The sequence below is a fragment of the Ictalurus punctatus genome, chromosome 5 (assembly GCF_001660625.3).
Source record: "Ictalurus punctatus breed USDA103 chromosome 5, Coco_2.0, whole genome shotgun sequence".
In the NCBI taxonomy this organism is placed as follows: Eukaryota; Metazoa; Chordata; class Actinopteri; order Siluriformes; family Ictaluridae; genus Ictalurus; species Ictalurus punctatus.
This window is the reverse complement of record NC_030420.2, coordinates 22604903-22620234: the sequence shown is the minus strand read 5'-3', so window position 1 is coordinate 22620234 and position 15332 is coordinate 22604903. Positions and strand designations below refer to the sequence as shown.

At 39.0% G+C, this 15332-nt stretch overlaps 1 protein-coding gene across 1 annotated transcript; it reads right to left on the bottom strand.

Annotated features, from left to right (window-relative positions):
• Positions 1-7034: 7034 nt before the first annotated feature.
• gpr61 (G protein-coupled receptor 61) lies at positions 7035-13582 on the bottom strand. The gene is made up of 3 exons (XM_017467201.2): positions 13163-13582; positions 12764-12924; positions 7035-10524 (listed from the first exon to the last, which is right to left on the bottom strand). Exon 3 carries the CDS (start codon positions 10230-10232, stop codon positions 8853-8855), a length of 1380 nt encoding a protein of 459 aa, XP_017322690.1. The 5' UTR covers positions 10233-10524; positions 12764-12924; positions 13163-13582; the 3' UTR covers positions 7035-8852.
• Between the last annotated feature and the right edge of the window lie 1750 nt (positions 13583-15332).

The window sequence follows — 15332 nt, the reverse complement described above, 5'->3', positions numbered from 1 at the left end:
ACCCCTTCTTCCTGTGCTAACCTGCATTTTCATTCTCATCCTATCCATAACTTTAATTGTTTATTAAAGTTGAAAGCATTAGTGTACTCTTGTGTGATTTGATTTAAGCTGCACCTCCTAAGGATATCACAATTTGATTGGTCTTTTCTGCGTATGCCTATTTTGGTCAATATAAGGATAGCAACTCTAAACCACAGGTTGACTGCGAAGACCTTGTAAATTAAAGACATCATTTGGCCTCGATAGCTGTATTGTAGAAATTTTTAAAAAATAAATAAATAAATAAATAAATAAGAATAATTTAATCGTTTTAGGATGGTGTACCTATAACAAAGCACAAGATAAAAATGTTAACAGGGTGTAAAACATGACTATAGTATTAGTTTCTGCTGGAATGAACATTTCAAACATTTAAAATGTCCAGTTGTGTCATTGAATATTAAAGATATGATATGGTTAAACATTTGATTCACTGAATTGTTAAACAGAAAGGAAAATAAATATAAGGGTGTGATGTATAAAATTGATCTGACTTATTCACCTTGTTATCATTACTGATTATCCACAAGCATTGACCATTTGGCAAATTACCAGTAAATTTAAATACTATTTGTGTGCTATTTACAGTATGCGCACATAAGTATATGCAACTAATAAAACCACAGTCCAATCCTTCTGTATCCAACATACATAAAGTAGCACCACTGCAAAACAACAGCATTGCCAGAATAGCATGGGAAAATTAGGAAAGACATCAACTTCAATAATCATTGTAGTTTACTTCGCCAAAGTGCTTTATTCTCAAATTTGATTGGTCGAACGTGTAGATAAATTTTCTAGAATAGCATAATGTATAATTCAAATGATACATTACAAAGCTATTGTTATAATTCACAGATCATTCACAGGGACTTGTACGGCAGATGCTCCACATAATCTAAGCTAACAATAAGCTAATTCAAATTGTGCTGCTGTTTAACAAAGATTAATGTACACTCGTTGATATGCTGCAGCTTTCTGTTAGGAATTTTATGTCAGCACTTTGTAACAGTAAATTTTCCACCATGGGGTTTTCAACCATGGCTCATTCCAGTTTCTCTGTGATATATATATATATATATATATATATATATATATATATATATATATATATATATATATATATATATATATATATATATATATACACATATATATATATATATATATATATATACACATATATATTGTCTGATTAGCTTTAAGAGAGAGAGAGAGAGAGAGAGAGACTGGTAAGGGAATGATGTTTATAGCTGCTATAATGTTAGTGATAACATGAACTAACTTATTGTGCAGACATTCCACAACATTAAATGTAACTATAAACAGTTGAAAAGCATGACTTATCTTTGGTAAATAAATTCAAAATTGCGATCTTTGGCAATTTGCTGTGGTATAAGTGAAATAAAACACTTCAGGACATTGTGTTATAGGAAAATAATCCACTCTGCTTCACGTATGGCCAGATCACAACACTCCATCATGGATTAACTTCCTATAACAGCATGGCCCGTCATGTTCTATTCATTACTTGTCATCATTGCTTTCTTTGACCTTATAGTCATATAGGGGTTCTCAAACTGTTTGGGGAAAAGACCCAAAATGGACACAACCACCTCACATTTTCTTTTAAATTGTAGATTTATAATATTGAACTACTGTAATATTAGAATATTTTATCATGTCGCTAACATATGTTTGTGTAATGTAAGTGACTGAAAATACAAAGGGATATTCCTTGCACTAGCTTACCAGTCTAGAAGGAAGTGTTGTGTTATAGGAAAATAATCCACGCTGAGGTGATGTGTGATACTTCCCAGCATGAATCAGAGGGGTCTGCTTTCATTGATATGAATACCTATATAAGCACAGGCTTGGCTGGGATGCATTTAGAGAGTTTAGCATCTGCACCATATTGGAGCTGTATACAGTCAACCTCAGAGACCTGGCAACAAGGCATTACATTTCACAAGTAAGTATTTTATTATAATAATCATTGGTGATACGTGTCCATGCATAGTCTAGCCTCTATACTTGTTGACTTCATGCAGTTTCACACAAATCTTCAAAAGACTAAAAAATTAATAAACATCATGTATCATGTTGCATTTTTATGTGTGGTGCAGGGACTATAATATGCTGTGAATCTTAGTAAAAACTAAAGGTTTCAGTGTGTAGTCTGTTCTAGAGACCTTTTGAATCAGTGCTGTGTATTTTGTATTCATTATATTTCCATATAATCAATTAGAAAAATAAGAACTTTCTATTTTTGTTTCAGAAATAAGTCATACTGTATCAAGCAATCAATTACTCATTAATTGAGATTTGAGTAGCTTCAGGGATCACTGGCTTCAATTACATAATAAAATAAGCCCTTATCATTAATATACAAGTCGAACGAATATCCATCCATCCATCCATTTTCTGTACTAGTTATCCTACACAGGGTCGCGGAGGAGCCTGTAGCCTATCCGAGGGAATTACTGGCACAAAGCAGGAGATACCCTGGACAGGGTGCCAACCCATCGCAGGGCACAATTTGGAAATGCCAATCAGCCTACAATGCATGTCTTTGCACTGGGGGAGGAAACCCCCAAAGCATTGGGGCACAATGCAAGCTCCATGTCCACAAGGCAAAGGCAGGATTTGAACACACCAGGTGTGTGAGTCAAACTTGCTAACCACTAGGTCAACATAAGTCAAACAAATATGCTCTATAATACTGTATGTACATACACTGTATATATATGTGTGTGTGTGTGTGTGTGTGTGTGTGTGTGTACATACTGTGAAAAATTATTTGCCCCACCCTGATTTCTTCTGGTTTTGTGTACAACCACAATTCCGAAAAAGTTGGGTCAGTATGGAAAATGCTAATAAAGGCAAAGAGGAAAGTTTTGTAAATGTACTTAAAAATGTATAAAGACAAGGTATTTGATGTTTTACCGAATCAACTACATAGATTTTTGAAGATAAATGCTTATTTTTAAACTGATGCATGCAACACATTCCAAAAAAGTTGGGAAAGGGGCAATTTAGGATTAATTTAAGACTAATAATGTGACAAGTTGAAATAAGAAGGTGATGTGAATCAGGTGAGGCAATTGTCTAATCATAGTATATAAGGAGCCTCCAAAAAAGGCCTAGTCCTTCAAGAGCAATGATGAGTCGAGACTCGCCAATCTGCCAACAGATGCGTCAACGAATAATCCAACACTTTGAGAACAACATTACCCAAAGAGAAATCGGTAGGATTTGGGTCATTTCACATTCTACAGTGCACAATAAGTAAAAGATTCAAGGAATCCGGTCAAATCTCGGTGAGTAAAGGGCAAGACCGAAAACCACTTCTGAATGCACATGATCTCTGATCCCTCAGACATCACTGTCTTAAAAACCGTCATGAGTCTGTAATGGATATCCTGACATGGACTCAGGAATACTTTGGTAAACCTTTGTCAGTTGACACCATTCGCCGCTGCATCCGCAGATGCAAGTTAAGGCTTTGCTGTGCAAAGCAGAAGCCACACATCAACACTGTCCAGAAGCGCTGCTGACTTCTCTGGTCTCGATCTCAACTGAGATGGACAGTAGCACAGTGGAATCATGTTTTGTGGTACGACAAGTGAACGTGTCAAATAGTTTTTGGACAAAACAGACGTCGTGTTCTCCGGGCCAAAGAGGAAAAGCACCATCCAAGCTGCTATCAGCGTCAGGTCCAAAAGCCAGTGTCTGTCATGGTATGGGGGTGTGTCAGTGCCCATGACATGGGTAGCTTGCACATCTGTGAGGGCAGCATTAATGCAGAAAGATATGTACACATTTTTGGCAACATATGCTGCCATCCAGAGCAGGACAACGTCAAACCATATTCTGCCCGGATTACAAGTGTATGGTTGCGTAAACAGAGAGTGCTGGTGCTAGCATGGCCTGTCTGCAGTCCTGACCTGTCTCTGACTGAGAATGTGTGGCGCATTATAAAGCACTAAATAAGGCAACAATGGCCCTGTACAGTTGCGCAGCTGAAGAAATGTATAATGGATGAATGGGGGAAATTTCCGCTTGCTAAACTTAACCAGCTGGTGTCTTCAGTGCGCAGTAAAATCCCTAATGCTGAATTAATACCTAGAGTGTTCATTTGAGTCCAATGGCCTTATATAAACACTGTAGGGTGTGAATTCAACACTGGTGATTTTGCTGTGTGCCCAAACGCTTAATAAGTGTTATTAAAAGAAAAGGTGATGTTACACGGTGTTAAACAGTCGAGTGTCCCAAAGTTTTTGGACTGTGTTGCAGTCATCAGATTTGAAATGAGTGTATATTTTCAAAAATAAATTCAATTCACAAAGTAAAACATCAAATAATGTCTTAATAATAATAATAATAATAATAATAATAATAATACATTTTCAATATAGTACAGGGTTAATTGAATTATTTGTTTGTTTTGTTTTGTTTTTTTGTTTGCATTTTCCATACTGTCCCAACGTTTTTGGAATTGGGGTTGTACATACTAAATTGTTTCAGAAATTAAAACAAAATCTAAGATTAAACAAAGGCAACCTGTGTAAAAACAAAATACAGTTTTTAAATGATAATGTTATTTATTGAAGCAAAAAAGTGATCCAATACCAACTGGGTCTGTGTGAAAATGTATTTGCCCCATAGACACTAATTTCCCAAATCTATGAAACTGCATTCATAACGGGGTTCAGCTGGACTAGACACAACCAGGCCTGATTACTGCAAACCCTGTTCAATCAAATCAACACTTAAATAGAACTTTTTCAACAGCCTGAAGTTGGTTAAAAGGTCTTACCCAGTAACACATTATGCCAAAGTTGAAAGAAATACCAGAAATGATTAGGAAGAAGGTGCTTGAAATACATCAGTCTGGGAAGGGTTACAAAACTATTTCAAAGAATCTGGGACTTCAAAGATCCACAGTGAGATCCATTATCTCCAAATGGAATAACTCAGCACAGTTATGCACTTTCCCAGAAGTGGCCAGCCTTCCAGAATTCCTCCAAGAGCACAGCGATGATTCATCCAGGAAGTCACCAAAGAACCAAGGACAACATCAAAGGACCTACAGGCCTCTCTTGCATCAATAAATTTCACTGTTCATGACTCCACTATCAGAAAGACACTGGGTAAAAATGGCATAAATGGAAGAGTGGCAAGGTGAAAACCACTGCTGACCCAGAAGAACATTAAGGCTGATCTGAATTTTGCCAAAACACACCTTGATGATCCTCAAAACTTTGGGGAGAATGCTCTGTGGATTGTTGAGTTGAAAGTGGAACTGTTTTGAAGACAGGGGTCCCGTTACATCTGACATAACCAAACACAAAATTCTACAAAAAGAACATACCTACGGTCAAGTATGGTGGTGGAAGTGTGATGGTGTGGGGATGCTTTGCTGCTTCAGGGCCTTCAGGGCTTCAGAAACATGAATTCTGCTCTCTACCAGAAAATTTAAAGGAGAATGTCCGGTCTTCAGTCTGTAAGTTGAAACTCAAGCGCAACTGGATTATGTAGCAAGACAATGATTTAAGCATGGGAGTAAGTCCTAGTCTCAGAGGAAAGTGAAAGACTGATCTCTAGTTATCGGAAGTGTTTGTTGCAGTTATTGCTGCTAAAGGTGGCACAACCAGATTTTAAGTTTAAGGGGCAATTCGTTTTTCACATTGGTAATTGGTATTGTATAACATTTTTGTTTAAATAAAAAAATAATAATAATACTGCACTGTGTGTTTATTCAGGTTGCCTTTGTTTTATGTTGTATTTTGTTTGAAGATTTAAAATTATTTAGTATGAGATATACACAAAAACAGAAGAAATCAGGATGGGGACAAATACTTTTTCACAGCACTGTGTGTATGTGTGTGTCATATATATGTGTGTGTATATATATATATATATATATATATATATATATATATATATATATATATATATATGATGATGATGATGAGTTATCCATTCAGTCGAAGCCGACTTTCGGTCACTTTATCGATCATCATTCTCCACGCTTTCCTATCTTGGGCCGCTTTATTCAGTTCTTTCATGTGCATATTCGTGTCGGCTTTGATTGTGTTCAGCCAGTTTTTTGACGACCTTTTCTTCTCGACTCACTGACTATGCTAACTAACATTATAATTGTTTCATACGTATATACATAGCAAACGGTATAGAAACATCCGGGCCCTCACGGCCTAACTGTGTAACAGTTCCTTCCCCCAAACCATCAGACTCCTCAATACTCAGAGACTGGAGTCACACACACACACACACACACACACAGAGCCCTGCAAAATTAATATTTTTGCTATACACCGTAAACATTAAGTTTGACATCAAAAGATAAATATCAGACAGTAGATCAGAATTTCAGCTTTCATTTCCTGATATTTATATCTAGATGTCTTAAACAACTTAGATCATAGCACCTTTGGTGGCAGACCACCCAAATAAAACCCAAATAAATCGCAGCATAAAACTGCAGTACTAATTATGTGTTAACAGTGTAGAGAACAGTGCGAGAACTGTTTTTTCAGTACTGAATAACGGCCCAATATGGTATATCTCTCTCAGCCATTGACATGTCTCGTAAACAGTGCTCAAGTGCGAATGTACACACATGATTGTGCAGCATTATTATTCACACAATGTCTGTCTATCTTATATACATCTGGAAGATTTAAAAGTGACATTCACTAGCTGGCACATCAGAGCTAAATGTTGAACTGCAAAATTCTACGCACAGTAATGTTAAACATACTGAAAAGCTTTGTCTCTCTTAAACTTTCCGCTATCGTGTTGATTGTTTTATTGAGCTGCATCTCAAAAACGACCTTACACTCAAAATTAGTACACTCAATGTACTAATATAGAAAATCTAGAAGACTAGTAAGCAAATCAGACCTTTCTGCTAGGTTTGAAAATTCATACATTAAGTATAATAGAAACCCTGTTAATGTTAGTACTCAACAGTCTAGAATAGTGCATAAGTATGCAATTTGAGACACAACGCCAGTTTGTTTAGTGGAGGCAGATGGACAAATTTGTCCATTTTTATTGTTGAACTATGTTAGTGCTGCATGTCAGGAGAGTGAAAAGCGTTTTTGTTTTTTTTTAAATTAAACAAAAAAGAAAAGAGTAAAATAATATGGACCCTATTAATTTAAATGTGGCATGTCTGAAAGTGATTCCCAGTAACATTTCAAAACATTTGAAAATATTTCACACAGAATCCGTCTTTGATATTTCAAATATTAATTTGTAAAATAAATGAATCAAAAAAAGTTTCTCTTCTGACCACATTAGTAAATCAAGCAACCCCATGTGTGGATACAAAACCTAGTTTGGGAACCCCTGCCTTCTTTTCTGTGTAAAGCACCATGAAATTTTGGACTCGAAATAGCAATAACTTCTCTTGAATTTTCTACTGTATTTGTTCAAGTAAATAATAGAAAGAAAGAAAGAAAGAAAGAAAGAAGAAAAAGACTCATAGGTATAAAATTGTATCATCAGACTGAGTGGTAAAGGAAGGCAAAAGAACTTATCAACTTGTGTAAGTATTGCCTTTATTGTGTTCTGTAGCCACAACATGTTGATGCTCCTAATTCAAACAGTTCTGTACTGCAGGGATCAGAGTTGGGTTTACCCTTAAATAACAGGACAGTGGCAGTGTCTATTCACAATCAGAAGAACCCCTACCTCTCTAGTAAACCCAAGCTACAATACTGCTCACCTTATAAGACCACTGGCGTTTGACTCTTCAACGGCAGGATTGTTTCAAAGCTGAAAGCTGCACACATCACAGGTTAAATACTCATGTGATCTGTTTTTCTTCATAGCACAGTACTCATTAAAGTGAGAAGCTAACCAGTCTGACACATTGTACCTGACTGCTATGTTTAAACAAAATGGCCTCCTTTGATCATTAAGACCTATAACTTGTTTTTGTTGTAAAAAACTGACTAGGAAAGTGGGTTGAAAGGCAAAATTACTTGACTTTTTCAGACCTGTTTTTATAAAGTTAAATAAACTCTTGGAGCACATTTATAGTGACCCGTGTTCCCAGCTAACCCTATTTGACCCAGTTATCTGATGCTTCCACTATTCTGATAAATCAGGTGCTTCATAAAGCTCAAAGCCCGGAGGATACTGTGCTCGTCATGTCACAAGGTGCAGAAAGTGTGTGACTTCTAGGGCAATGCTTGTTTTGTTTTCCCAATTACAAAATGTGTCTGTCTTTATATAGCCAGGACCTGAACTCCATGTTTTCCTCCATTAAAAATAAACATTATGGATCATGTTGCATGTATGCCATAGTTGCATAAACCTCAGTATCTGGGACTTTGTAGGACACCATAGTTTATACACATGTTCATACATGTAGAAACTGTAAACCTGCTTTACAGTGTAACAGACAAGGACACATCAAGCCACCTTTGGTAGTCATGTGGGTCAATTCATACTCCTAATGTCAAGTAGTGGGCCTAATTAAGCAATGGCTTGTTCCTGTAACAGGCAACCTCTCATATTCTCATAATTGGTGGACTGAAAAAATAAAGGATTAGTAACTAGTTGCAGTGATGAGATCATTTCTTGTCAATCCCACGCAGAGCAACTGTTGTATATAAGCTGAGTTCTACCAGAATGCGTTCCATCAATAAAAGTGAATCCTAAAAACCAAACATTAGCCTTATCTCCAAATACAAAGTATCAGGCAGGTTATCAAAAAGAATGCACAACAAATCATTCTAACAATAAAAGACATATATTCCATAAATATTCTGTAAATATTAACCCTGCAGCTCAGACATTGTTTTGAAACAGTTGCCTGTTATATTGAGATCATTCAGCTGCTGCTGATCAATGAATTCTGACGTCTCTTCCATGATCTGTCCAGGGATGTGGAAGTCGACTGAAGGTCTACGATGAGCAGAAAGAGTGTCCTCATCATCCTTCTGGGGGACGGAGATGCTTTGTGAGTTCCTGGGCCCCAGGCTACAACCAGTGCCCTGTAGGAACTGGAGGAAGTTCTCTTCGATAGAAGCCTCTCTGCTGGGCAACTGCTCGTCCTCGTCACGTGGCCGCCCCCACTTAAAGACGCATGCCACATTTCTCGCCAGCTCCTCACGGATCTGCCGGTTCAGACAGCCATAGAAAATGGGATTGGAGGTGAAGCAGAAGTAACCTATCCAAGTGACCACATCTTCTATTTGAGCCAGTGAGGCAGGAGAGGAGGCAACAATGGCCGAGTAGAGGTGAAAAGAGAAATAGGGGAGCCAGCAGCCTAGGAACTGACCCCCAACAGCCACCAGTACAACTGCTGCCTTCCCACCACCAAATGTCCTCTGCGGTGTGTTGCGAGTTGTTGCAAGGCTTGCTGCTGTGCTGGACCGACTGCTTAAAGAGTCTGAACGAGGCCGTGGAGTTTCCACCCATGTAGGCACAGGACCTGGTTGCATAGCCGCTACTCTGGCTACCTTGAACATGTTACAGTAAACCACAAGAATGATAAATACCGGACAGAGGAAGTATATGAGTGCAAAGAGGAGCATAAAAACCAAGCGGTGGGGCCCCCTGTTCATTGAATGCAAAGAGCAGCATCTAGGTTCCAACACCAAATTTGTCTGCACTTCCTCCTCCCTCTGCAGCGTCCATCCCAGCAAGGGAAGAGCAGCCATGAGTGTTGCTTTGATCCATATGCCGACCAGAACAGAAACTACCAGACCAATGGTCATTTTAACCTCATAGCGCATCGGGTGCACAATGTAGTAGTACCGCTCCACATTGATGGCTGAGATGGTGAGGATGGTGGCACTTATAAGGCCAACACTCAAGCACAGGTATGCCTGACACACAGTTTCATTAAAGAATGCTTGCTCTGTCAACATCCCCAGAGGCATTAATACTAGGGCAGCCAAGAGGTCCACCAGACACAGGTGGAAGACGAAGATGAACTTGTGCAGGCGCGGTGCCCTGGCAATGACTGCCATTATAGTCAGGTTGCCTACCACAGCCAGGATGTCCATCAAGACCATGGTGCAGAGGGCCAGCATGTGGAAGAGAGTTCCATCATTGGTTAGAGACACTCCTGAGCCATTGACCGAGCCACTATTGAGCTGACCGTGGCTTGTGAGGTTCCTCGGCGTGCGGAGGGAGGCAGAAGGATCCATGTGAGGATGGGATGTGGAGTTTGGTCAAAAATTACATTCATGGGCCTATCACCCATCCTCCTTTACCTGAGACAAGCCCAAGTAGAGGGCTTAACAAAGTCTGTATTATTAGTATAATGGCATGATGATGGAGTTTAAGCTTGATATTTAGCTTAGCGTTTGAACAATGCCATAGATTTGTCTTGGTACACCTGGTTACCTCATTTCCAAGCATCGTTTTGGGTCTGCCTCCATGTTGGCAGAGTCTCCATACTACTCAATGTCCAGTATCTTCTGACTGAAAGTTCTTTGCCTAAAGAACGAGAGAAAAGATGCTGATGTTCATGTTAAATCAAATGTGCATTTTTCCTATATACACAACTCTTTTCCTCATTAGCAGTCTCATCTTGAAAATACTTCCTTCCTAGATTCTTTGTCTTGCTTTAATCAAAAGGAGCACTGATGACTACAGGAAAGCATGCAATTTGCAAATACTGCTAAATATACCATATTTGTCTGGTATATTGACACATGTAGTGTCCGTTTCAGGGCCATAGACAGTCTGACATTTTGTACTCTTTTCTGGCTACAAGCTTCTGTATGTTAAAGGTTGTAATCAGATCGACTCGCTATACGTCTGTGTAGATGCATTTTCATGCACCGGTTTCCAATGGGAAAACAAACTTTTGGACACCATCACACAATGAGCTTCTTCAAAGCACGATATAGTCACTGACCTGAAAAAGTTTTAAAAGTCATTAAAAGTTATTAAAGAGCTTTATTTGCAGTAATTGGTATGTAAACAGGCTATGTTAAAAGATCTGTGGTTGGTCATATCTCAACTATGACTATGAATGTAGGCAGATCTTGTACATGTAAATGTTGCCACTTTAGAACTGCATATTGTACTGTGGGTTGAAAACTTTTTATTATTAACTTTTCCACAATCAATATGCAAGTGCAATAAGAGAATTAAAAACACTTCACCCACCAAATCTGCTCATTGTGATCAATGATGTTACCACAGCTCGAAGGCTAATCTGGATAGACTCTATTTTTTGTAGGTTTGGCAATTGATTTGCAGATCAAATTGATCAACACATTCATGAATTAATGTTGTTATTGCAGCTTTCCTCTTCATCTTTATTATTAGATGTTTCCAGGAAAGTGGGACAGCATTTGCAGCAAAGTGAAGCAGCATCTGCAGTTAAAGTTGACCACTATTCGAGAAAAATCAAACATAGGCTAATGGCAACAGCGTTACACAGTAAGACTGTCATCTTGACCCACTTTGGGTTTAAAAAGATTGGCAATAACCTATTACATTCTGATTTACTGCACAGTGACTTTCAAAGAAAACCTCACAATACCCATAAAACACTGATTTCTAAAAGTTGATTAAGGTGAACCAGCCACCTTCAACTGTGTGCTCTTATGTGACAAAAAAAAATACATCACTGAAAGCAACATGCAGAGCTGACCTCAGCCTCGTTCAATCCCTTTTAATACAGACCTGTGGTATAGTAGCATCATGAAGTAGTAAACCAAACAAGGAAACAAGAAAAGGAAAACAAGAGTTGCCATAAGAATTGACAGATAATCTGTAATATTATTGGCAGACATTTCTGGAAGCCTCAAGTTAGATGTCTTCAACTAGGCTAAAATATAAATGTTTGTTCTCAATGTCTTTACAGACGACATTAACACAGCCTATAAAATGAAGTTTGGAGATTTCATACAAGTGCTATAAATATAATCTATAAAACTGACTACACATTCTGGAGTAAATCTCTGATAAGGTATTTGAAATAAGTCATCAAATAATTAGTAATCAGTATATCAATCAAAACAACATTTCTCTAATCTTCCTATCATTGAGCTTGTCTAAGCAGTTTGGATTTGTTGCATAACGGGAAAACGATCACAAAGACCATTGACATATGAGGAGAATTAAAACAAAGTTGGCTTTAAATAATACAAATATGCAATATTGTAAATGCACATGCAAAAAAAAAAATAATGATGACAATACTTCTTCAAAATAAAAGCTTGTGTTTTTCTGAACTTGGAAGCTGCAACCAACAACATCCCCGCCTGCCAGCTGAGAAATATATTAAACGCACATGACTAAAACCAACCCTGGTTTTTGACTTCTTTAGCCCTTTCTTTTTCCTTGGCCCCAATCCCCCCCCCCCCCCCCCCCCCATGTTCTGTGCTTATTGGTTAACAGAACTGTTTTTGTACAGCCCTACTGTTTTGCTCCTCATTGAACATGATGATATGAGGCCTGTGTTCATTGCACCAAACACATTAACCATCCAAGTAAAGTCCCAAATTCATGACATTTAATAATGGAATATTAATAATACAAACACTGCATTTGCTCATCCAAAATGTGCCACCAGTTTCACCAATAATCTATTTCAGACATATTTGTAGCTTTTCTGTGGAAACGAGACTACAAGTCAGTGTGTTTACATAGTTATTACAGTTCATTAAAGCTTGTTGCATGGGGAAGTGTTGCAGAAGAATGCTGGAGAGGTTCAGACTACCTTGCCTTCACAGGAGGAGCGTTGGAGACCAGGTGAGTTCAGATGAGTGCAGATTCGGCCCATGTGGCTGGAAACAGAGGCAGGAGATAAGCTGAGAGCTGACAGGAGGTTGCTATGGAGTGCAGGTCCGAGAGAGAGGTTCTCCTTCCACGCTCCTGATGCTGGTGTTGCACAAGCAGAGGTACAGAGAGAATGAGAGTGTGAAAAGGGATAGAAAGAGGAGAAAGTGAGAGAGACAGAGAGAGAGAGAGAGAGAGAGAGAGAGAGAGAGAGAGAGAGAGAGATAGAGGCACCCGACACCTCTCCTCACCTGGTCCTTTCATCTCACCTCTACCCCCTCTTCACCCACCCACCCACCCACACACACACACACACACACACACACACACACACACACACCATTTCATTCTGCCGACCGCCGATGCTTCCTCCGCTAAACTGTGCTCCAGGCAGGCAAGCGGTCCAGGTGGTCAGGTTTCTGCTTGAGCCGATGAATGGAAAGAGGAGCCGACGAAATCCTCTCTGCTTAGAAATCTGCCTTTAACACACACACACACACACACACACACACACACACACACACACTCGCATGCACACGCTCAAACATCCCCTCTGTCACACACTCACTCACACACACACACACACACACACATCCACGCATAAACATGTGCTCCCGCGCTCTCTCTCTCTCTCACACACGCACACACACACACACACACACACACACACGCACGCACGCACGCACACACACACACACACACACACACAGGGTAATTGCAGATCAGTATGTAGTGGAGAGGGATACAGGCAGGCAGGCAGGCAGGAGCGAAGCACTCTTCACAGGGTCCTAGTGCTCCCTTTCGTTCCGAGTCACAATTGTACACAGACAAACACAATGGGGTCAACATTCCTTACAGACAGCTGAAAAACCCGCAAAAGGATGGAAATAAGTAAGGTTTTTTTCCATAGCACTTGCTTATGACAATAAATACAGGGACAGTGGACAGTGGAAGTAATGGTTCTGTAGAGAGTTCAAATCCAAAGAACCACTGTAAAGCCAGGTGCACAAGGTGTGATGTTTAATAGTCGTTTGCGACTGTTGCTTGTCAGACTGTACAAACATGATCCCCGCTGTAGTTGTCATTAATGTCAGACTGTACGACAGTCAAAACGCATACAAGAAGACTCGTACGGAGTATGAGAAGCCACACTACAGGACTGTGCCTCAAATCTTCTGACAGAATTTAATCAGAGGAAACATCTGATCGCAACGGCTATTAATCGGCTGTCAGGGAACATGTAAAACTAGCGATCAAAGACTAGAGAGTTTGACCAATGATTATAGGAATCTTTTAAGAGTCTAAAAATTAGTTTCAGATGACTAAATCGTGGCCAAACTCATACAGTGTGAACCCAACTTTAGGCCCTTGAGCAAGCCCTTAACCCTCAATGACTCATATAAAATAGAATGACAAATGAATAAATGTATAGGAATATCTTGTCACCAGGACCACACCAGGACCAGCTTATTTATGCTTGTTGGAAAACCAAACACCCTTCCATAGAATGAGACAACTTTCATTCATTCATCATCACACTCTAAAAAACACTGGGTTAAAAAACCCCAAATTGGGTTATTTTTAGCCCAACGGCTGGGCAAATGTAGGACAGAGCACGTTTTGGGCTAAACTAACCCATCAAGTTAGGTTGTTTGTAACCCAGCAAATGGGTCGTTTCAACCCAAAGGACAGTTTCGTTTTTACAAAAATGCTGGGTTCATTTTATTTCATAAATGGGATAATGTTTTCAGGGTTATTTTTACCCTTTGAAAATGTCAGATATACCACATTATAAACAAATATGTCAGCATGGTATCGACCTTTATTTATACAAAGGTGCTCAGAAATGTATCGCTAGAGCTGTTAAAGTGGTGTTTATTTATAGACTTTGAAGTAAATAACTCAAAGAAGTCATATATGTAAGATGAAAACGTTAGATTTTGAAAAAAGGAGAAACATCCAAAAAAAAACAAAAAACTGAGTAACCAACTTACGATCCGAGTGGGCATTACAAACAAGTAAGCTAAAGCTGATGAATATAGCGGTGCATTTATGTCATGTAAACTAGACTGTTATCACACATTTTTGCTTTTTCTAGTGTATAGTAATGGTTTTATTGATACATATATTGATACTGAACCTTGTTTCTCTAAATAAATCTAACAGTCTGTCATTATGAAAACTGCTACCTCCACCTGAGACGAATTCAAACAGTCAGCGCTGAGTTGATTTGACCCAAGGAGCTGGGCTGATGCGTCGGGGTGGGGGAGGAGTGCATTGATTCAGGAGTGTATTGAGTCAGTAAAAATGACCCAGCCACTAACCCAATGGTTGGGTTACACATAACTACCCAAAAACTACCCAAGACTGAGAAAATATTACCCAAAAGGCTCAACCCAGCGTTTGGGTAGAAAAAAATAACCCAGCATTTGTTAGAGTGGCTTAACTGCACAGAGAACAGGCAGTAACCCAAGGATAGAACCAGGGATTGTGGAGCTTTGAGGCAGTAA

Coding starts and splice junctions, on each gene's coding strand:
- gpr61 (XM_017467201.2), bottom strand. CDS start 10,232: ATGGATCCTTCTGCCTCCCTCCGCACGCCGAGGAACCTCACAAGCCAC.